The following is an 8,035-nucleotide window of genomic DNA, read 5'->3' as shown; positions in this document are numbered from 1 at the left end:
AGCAAATCCTACAGAGGAACATAAACTGAGAGCATTAAACTTGCTTCTCAGCCAAGTAAATAATCTCTCTGACACTCAGCTGCAACAACAAAAAAAAACATTTCTTGCACACAATTAGATAATTCATTATGGTTTTATGTCCTCATTTTCCCCAGCAGAAGTTTGCAAGTCATCCCTGGGCATTCACTCACTTGAAAGGCAGACACTGAATCAGGTTCTGATACTGAGGCTTCCCAGATAGCAGTACAATACCAAAGGAAAGAATTTTCAAAGATCCTATTTAAAAGTCTTTGTTTGGTTTCTATTAAACACATAATTAACTCAACTGCCTGAACAAACTGAGAAGCAAGCTCTGAAATTACAGATTTACAGAATTGCCAACCATAAGAGTTCACAAGTCAGGTACTGAAACAACCATGAAATCCGCTTGGAAACATAAAAATCACCTGCATTTCCTTTTCCTCAGGCCGCCTTTATTGGAAATCCAGTAGTGAGCGGTGCAGTAGCTGCTTCAGACCTGCTCTCACAAGGGATAGCGTTGTCCTTCCCCCTGGAAGGCAGCAGGCATGGGAGGAGCCGCAACTGGCACACAGTGCCAAACAGTGCTAAACTCCAGGTGGTTTGCAATCACAAAGGCACTTGCACAGGGGCCTGCCCTAGACTGTGGAGAAAAGCTGTGCTGTGCTGGCTCTCACCTGGTCTCAAAGGAAGGAAGGAAAAAAAAAAAACCAATCCGAAACAAAACCAAACAACAGAGGATGGGACCCTATTTCTGAGGGCACTGAGAGGTCCACTGGCATACTTTTTGAACCAGCACTTACTTCCCAGCATTACTCACAGCACCCTTGCATCCCCCAAATGTTCACACTTTTATTCTTAATTAGCTATTACAGAAGCAAGTTTAGACACTGAGCCCCAGCCTGCCCCAGGCTCCTGCAGGGCAGCCCAGGCAGGGTCAGAGAGCAGACATCCAAAGGTCCAGTGTCACTTAGAGTGGAGCCTGCCCAAGGCTACCAAGGGATGAGGAGAGGGGTGTCCCTATGCCAGGTCTAAAGGAATTTAGGACATGGTCTGAACACCTACAAGCTAGCAAGCTCTCCTGAGGGCGGGCACAGGCAAAAGCACAGGCTGCAGGGAGCAAACACGAGTCTCTGGATAGACAGCACTTATCCCATGCCCCAGCCCATGCTTTTACTGCTGGGATATCCACCCCAGTATCCAGCGTGGCACTCTGCACACCACTCAATCTCACCTGCGAAAAGTTCAGCCCATTGAGTGGGTGGCACTGCTCCTCCACTTTCTCCACAGCACCCGTTTGCTTCCTTAGCCGCTCCGCTTCCTGGGCCAGGTACAGATCCAGGACGGGCACACCTCGTGACTTGATGTCTACCTCTGTCAGTGAGTTCACCATCAGCATCACCCACACTGGCCTCTTCCGCTCCCAGTTGCCAGCTATGGCATTGAAGAGGTAGTCTGCATACAGCCCTTTGCCCCGCTGGTCTGGGGTCATCCAGGATGGCATCATGAGCTTGACATACTCCAGGTGCCGCTTGAGCCGGCGGTAGATGTCACGGGGCAGCACATCCTGGAGGTTCTCCCCCTGTGGCAGGAGCTGGCAGCTGGTGAGGGCTGAGATGGTGTAGGGGTCGGTGAGGTCCAGTTCGAAGTACACAATGTGGCTCCGCTGGAAGGCCTTCTTGGAGTTCTCCGGGATGAAATCCCAGACACGTGTGTACGGGACGTGGATGGTGCCAAAGAAGTAAGATGGGGGATCTCTCTTGATAGTCCACAGGAAGGAGTTCAGCTCACTTTGCTGAGGGAGAGGGAGACACAGATGAGTAAGTACAGACATTCACACCAGGCCACTGCAGTACAAGGCTTAAGGAAAACACAGAGCCAAGCCAGCAGGTCACCTAGCTGAGCAGCTTGCCAGCACGATTTTTTCCTACAGCAGCTTTGCTCACACAGAATCATATCTAACTATGTTTTTTTTTCAGGTCTTGAAGTCAAAATTCAATTTTCCTTAATTAAAAACACAAGAAGATTGGCCTTGGCTTTCTCCTCCTGAAAGGCAACACTGGTTCTTCTCAAGAGTAATGCCATGCCAGCTCATCATCCAGGTACCTGTCAAAACCAGCAGCAGAGCACAGCCCAAGCAGGCCATGCTCCAGGCAAGACGCTTACCCAGCTTCCACCTTTTATTGAGTTAAAAGTTGCCATCACTTTGCTGAAGCAGAGCAGGACAGCAGGGGTTCAATTACCTTCACCTTGATGCCTCTCACTTCAGCACAGCAAGGCACCTTTCATCAAAGAAACTGCTGTGACACTTAGTCAGAGGGTGCCACAGCAGCATCTTGGGAGTACTTTCTGCCCTGAGCGAGACACCAAACAAACAAGTAACACAAAACACAACTGGCAGGCAGACTTGTTGGAGCAGGGAGAAATACAGTTTTAGAGGGATGTAGCACATGGCACACAGACACACAGTCAAGACCCCTCACAGCCCAGTTCTTCTGTTTCTTAACAAGCAGAGAAGTGCATGTAGTACCTTGGTAAACAAGGCAAGAAATTATGCAGGCCAAACTTGGCCTGTGGTACCAGGGCATACTCTTTTAAATGCAGAGGAGCAAAAAGCTTCTTTCTTTAGATTAGCTTCTAAAAATCTCTCAAAACACACAAAGTAAGAATCAGACTAAGTTTGTTCCTCTGCAAAATGTACCTCACAGCATCACCAGGGACACCAGAGTTCAGGGATGTGCTCAAGCCCTAAGCAATTCCACAGAACAGCAGAGCAGATGGGGCAAAACAGATCCTGCTTGGATCCTGCCAAGTCACTTTACACCAGCAGCAGGCATGACCTCCATCATCTACAGCATGTACCCTGCTGGTGCAGTGGCACTCACTGGAGCAATGAACACAGTCTCTGTCTGCGCAGATAGGAAGAAGCAGCCTTTGTATGACTGAGTAAGAGAACAGGCTTCTGGATGCACTCAAACATCTGGTCAGCCTTCACCCAGCAGATAACTAACCTCAGCATTGAGGCTAAGCATGCATGTGTGCTGATCTACGAAGCCTGCCTGACTGCCAAATGCAGAACAGGCTGCTTGGAGGAATTTATTGGAAGCACATTGCCTATAAATTTCTGATACTAAAGACCCAGGGTCAGAAAGGTTAATCTTAAAGACTTCTCTACAATGACTTATCCCAGACAACCTTCTCCAGTAGCTCTCTACATCAAATCCAGGCCACAGATCACACAGCAATTAAGCAAAGCGCTACCACAAGTCCAGCTTACCAGCATGGACTAACAAACCAAGTAAACTCCAAAGAGCCCTTCAGACGCCTCTGCAGCATATCAAGAGTCTGAAGGATACCTCAGACTTTGGTAACACCATGCAACTACTCCAGATCCTGCAGGGCAGTCCTGGAAAGCACTCCTGAACTACAGACCATAAAAACTCTCCTGAAGACCATGGGAAGAAGGAAGAACAAACATGATGCAGCACTTAGAGGTAAAGGAGACACAGGGCAACCAGTAAGTATGAATCTGACAGACTCAGAAAGAACATAGGAAAATGAATACACAAAGTAAAACAAGAGGGAAAGCAAGACAGGGCTCTCTCCTGTCATTAGTCAGGAGTGAAAAATGGAAGGACACATCACTGAGGTGACAAATGAACTGAAAGTAGTCATCACCCAGCAAGGAGGAAGGGCCAGAAGTGCTGCTTTCTATCTACAAGCCAGTGAAAAGACAGAAGTAGTACCTGGGACAGGCAAGGGACCAGAGGTCAGCACTCCTTCATCACACACATGGCAGTGCACAAGAACAGCTATGGCTTCAAGGAAGCGCAAAGAACAAGCGGTCACCAGCCAGCCTGAAATTTCTGTTCAGCTCCTGAATAAACCCAGCCACAAGGTTCAAGCCCATCACTGTTTTGCACGAGAGGGGATGAGGAAAAGCCTTTGGTGTACCTGAGCACGTCTGTGCTTCCCCTGCTGCACCTACTGGCACTCTCATGTCCCTGTGCATCTCCTGGAGCTCACATGAGTTTCACTGTAGCTTCAGAGAGGGAAAAGCAAGAGTACAATCTCTCTTCAAGACCATAAAAGGGGATCCATTAAACAGTGCTCTAGGTGGCTGTGAGATAGCACAGGAGCAGCGTCCAGGGTTGTTCAGCATTGCAGTATATGCTGTCGCTGGCAGCGCCTCTCTCTCACCTCACTGCCCTGAGAGCAGGCAGTAGATAAAGGTTCTACAATCCAATTTCCCTTTGCAGCAGGATCCTTCAACACAGTTGTTGCACAATCAGAAAGAGGTGCTTTAAAATCAGCATAAATGACAGTCAAAGTTGTGTCCTGGAGGCTTAAAAGAGCTGGGTTGTATAGCTCCAGGAATTTCACTTTCAGCAGCGTAATAACAAAAAGGTTCACATATAGATCAAATTGCATATTTTTGTGTCCACTCTTCAATTGATGAGTGGTATTCAATCCATCACTTGTGATGAAAAAAACTAGAAACAGTCCCAAATGAGAACACAGGCCTCCCAATTTGCTGCCACACCAAGATCAGAGGCAGCATCGCACTAGCCATACAACAACTCCTCTGTGCCTCCAGTTTAACCTCCCACTACCTAGTGCCAGACCAAGGCATTTCTGAATGCTCAGCACCATAGCACAGTGCCTTCTCCCCTGCCTCACCTCCCCTGATAAACAACAGCTGGCTGTGAACTGATTCGGGTTATCAGCTCAACCAAAAATCTGCTTGGAATACACACACAAAAAAAAAAAGAAAAAAAAAAGGAGAAAGGCTTTTCCCCAGCCAGGAGGGGAATAAGAAGGAAAAGGAGTTGCTCATGCTGACACAGTCACAGAGACAACACATGGGTTCCTATGAGATCCACTCCCTACTGTGAAACTGGGAGCGCCTCCCTTCCCAACCAGGGCTACAAAAGGGGACAAACTACACAGCCCACCATGATAAGTGATGGGGGCACATAAGGCCAGACAATACTTTCCCAAAATGAGGGGACAAGAGCATCTGGCCTTGCAGAAATACTGGAAAAACATTGTGCATATCAAGAGTTTTTCCTCAGGAGCTGAGGGAGGGTCTAAGAAAGAACAAATAAACCTTCAAGAGAGAGAGAATAAACATTGCAGATCGGTAGCTGAAATCAGAGTATATTAGTCCTATATCCTAACATCTGCCCTCTAATCACACAGCTGGCTGTCCACAGGTGGCACTGGAAACTCCTCCTGCTTTCCTCCTACCTGCTTCAGCACAGGCTTCAACTGAGAGGTATTTTCATTATCTTTCCAATACATTTCTTCTTTTAAGACTTAAAAAAACACCCAAGCCCCAGCTTCTGTCCCTTTTAACTACCCCCAGCAGAAGTACTACTTTTGCAGCAGTATTTATAGATCCACCATAGGAAGCAGTCTGTAGTGCTCAAATATACAAATACTACTGCATTTGTCAGACATCATGTGTCATTTCAAGTGAGCCAGGAATTATTCTATTGGAAGAGTGGTGCCAAAGAGGATCATAGAAAGTGTCATCTTCTGAGAAACTACTTTAAATTGGGCCAAATGATGTCAAGAGTCAAGTGTCAAGAGTAAAATTATAGTAAACATCCAGAAAATAATGCAGCAAAAAAACAGAAGTAACAAAGCAAGCATCTAGTGGCAGTGCTCTGAACATCTAGAAGATTATCATGGGAGTTTAAAAACCAAAAAAAGTCAAGAGGGAAGGTTTTGGTGATATCACAGAATGGTCGGAGTCGGAAGGGACCTCGAAAGACCATCCAGTCCAACTCCCCTGCCAGAGCAGGATGACCCAGAGAAGATCACACAGGAACATGTCCAGGCAGGTCTTGAATGTCTGCAGAGAAGGAGACTCCACAACATCCCTGGGCAGCCTGCTCCAGTGCTCTCGTACCCTCACAGCAAATAAGTTTTTCCTTATGTTTAAGTTGAGACTCCTGTGTTCCAGTTTGTGATCATTACCCCTTGTCCTGTTACTGGGTACAACCGAGAAGGGTTTGGTCCCATTCTCCTGACACTCACCCTTGAGATATTTATAAGCATTAATGAGATCCCCTCTCAGTCTCCTCTTCTCCTGGCTGAACAGACCCAGCTCTCTCAGCCTTTCCTCATATGGCAGATGGAGAAAGGAAAACTGCTGTCCGAAGACTGAGGAACTGGATCTGAACTCCAGATGTGGGAAACGTACACCTGGTCTGCTTCCTGCTATATCACTTCTGCTTCCTTCCATCTTCTGTCTGTCTCACCTATGTGACTATACATTATCCAGCAAAAAGTGTGTAACTTGTTGTGCAGGTAGGTGCCTCTCTGTGACTTCCATGTCTTTCAGGATCCGTAACCCTCATACTCACCACTTGGTCCTACAGCCACAACTTACAAACCTCAGCCCAGGATTGGACTGTTTCTCAATCCACAATTTTTTTTTTCTGCTTGCTACAGAAGCCAGAGCATGTGGCATGCAATATTTCAGCCAGGCAAGCAGCTCTATAACCCTCCCTATATGGCTTTCTCCCTCACTCTTATCTATCCTGATGTCATATCTTGTCATGTTCATTTGTACCTAATGGAGGCAAAGACTGTGCCCCTACTCACCATGTTAAGTGCCCCATGTATCTGTGGTAATGCACACAGAAATGCTAGGCACATTTTTAATCATCATTCACTTGAGCTTTTGCCCACCTGCACTACTGACACTCTCAAACTCAGCTTCAGACTGTAAGCAGAACTCACTTGGGGATAAACACTGCACTGGCTACAACTACTAAAAGAACATATATTCAGTCTCTGTTTGCCAGAAATGGAAAATAAAAATCAAATTTTTAACTAAAAAGCCAATGGTTGAGAGCAGACAGATTACTTGCTCTGCTGAAGTGCATATATGGGGAAAGCCAGCCATTGAAATTAATTGGCCCCCTATCAGGAACAACACATCATAAAATACTAACCAGCTATGACCTCAAGCATTCTGCTGCTAATCCCTGGGTTCTGGCTTTACATTTACCAATACACTTCAGCGTTAAGCAAAAAGCAAGCACCACCAGACCACATCACTCAGTAACTGGAATATAACCCAAAGGATTCCAGCATACTTTATTTTAGATTAACTGTTTTCAAAACCTGTCTTTCTTTCCTATTTAAAAAAGAATGATGGAGCACATTATTGGTTGCAGCTTTAACTATAATTTGGAGTGATAATGAGAAAGATCTCTGAAGTATTATATGTTAATTTCTTAAAACAGCAGCTTCTCTCTTTCAAGCAATGATGCACATATTTCTCTCATGACAGAAGCTTTAGGCAACCTGACAAAAAGATGAAAGGTATACCTGCAATCTAAAGAGGTAAGAGATACCATAGAGAATTAAGATTTAAAAAACCTTCCCTGATGATGCAGAACAAGGAATAATGTTGTTTCCCAGTTACTGGGGTAAATACTTATAAACTCAACAGCTTTGCAACTAAGGCAGACACTGCCATTCCTAGGCAGTGTGGTTACCATCACTGTTCTAATGACCTTAGCAAACAGCCTGCCAATACCAGAACTACAGACGGTCTCACATTTTAACGACAGAGTAATCAGCAGATAATGAGATACCATTAACACATTTCACCTCCAGTTTTGCTGGTAACTGGCAGAAGTACAGTCAATGGCTTCTGAGGAAAACTCCCAGTGTGTACCACCAGATCTCAGTGAATCACCCATTTACACAACACCAACTTCTACTGCTCAGACTCTCAGGGGCTGTCCCCTTTCTTCTTCTTGCTCTCACTAGCTCCTTGCAGTAGATGCATGCCAGCCACTGCACAACCTCAAGGGGAAGGGGGCACCACTCCAGAGGGTTGACCCATTATGGCAGTGTTACAGCCGGCCACATATAAATCCAGTTGACAAACTGGCTCCAGGCACACACAAACTGGTAAGGCACCCTCCCACAAATTAAGGTTAAGCTCTATCTAACCCAAGCTCAGGCAGACACCTCCAAGTCAGGGACATAT

At 46.1% G+C, this 8,035-nt stretch overlaps 1 protein-coding gene across 1 annotated transcript; it reads right to left on the bottom strand.

The window, feature by feature from the left end:
* Positions 1–1,252: 1,252 nt before the first annotated feature.
* On the bottom strand, positions 1,253–1,813 carry TRABD2A (TraB domain containing 2A; the record flags this gene model as incomplete). The annotated part of the gene is made up of 1 exon (XM_010193478.1): positions 1,253–1,813. A coding segment is annotated over one exon (561 nt), but the record flags the coding sequence as incomplete, so codon positions are not given.
* Positions 1,814–8,035: the final 6,222 nt, after the last annotated feature.

This window comes from Mesitornis unicolor, unplaced genomic scaffold (genome assembly GCF_000695765.1).
Source record: "Mesitornis unicolor isolate BGI_N332 unplaced genomic scaffold, ASM69576v1 scaffold18831, whole genome shotgun sequence".
NCBI classification, from domain to species: Eukaryota; Metazoa; Chordata; class Aves; order Mesitornithiformes; family Mesitornithidae; genus Mesitornis; species Mesitornis unicolor.
The sequence above is the reverse complement of the archived record's forward strand: the minus strand, read 5'-3'. Positions and strand labels throughout refer to the sequence as shown.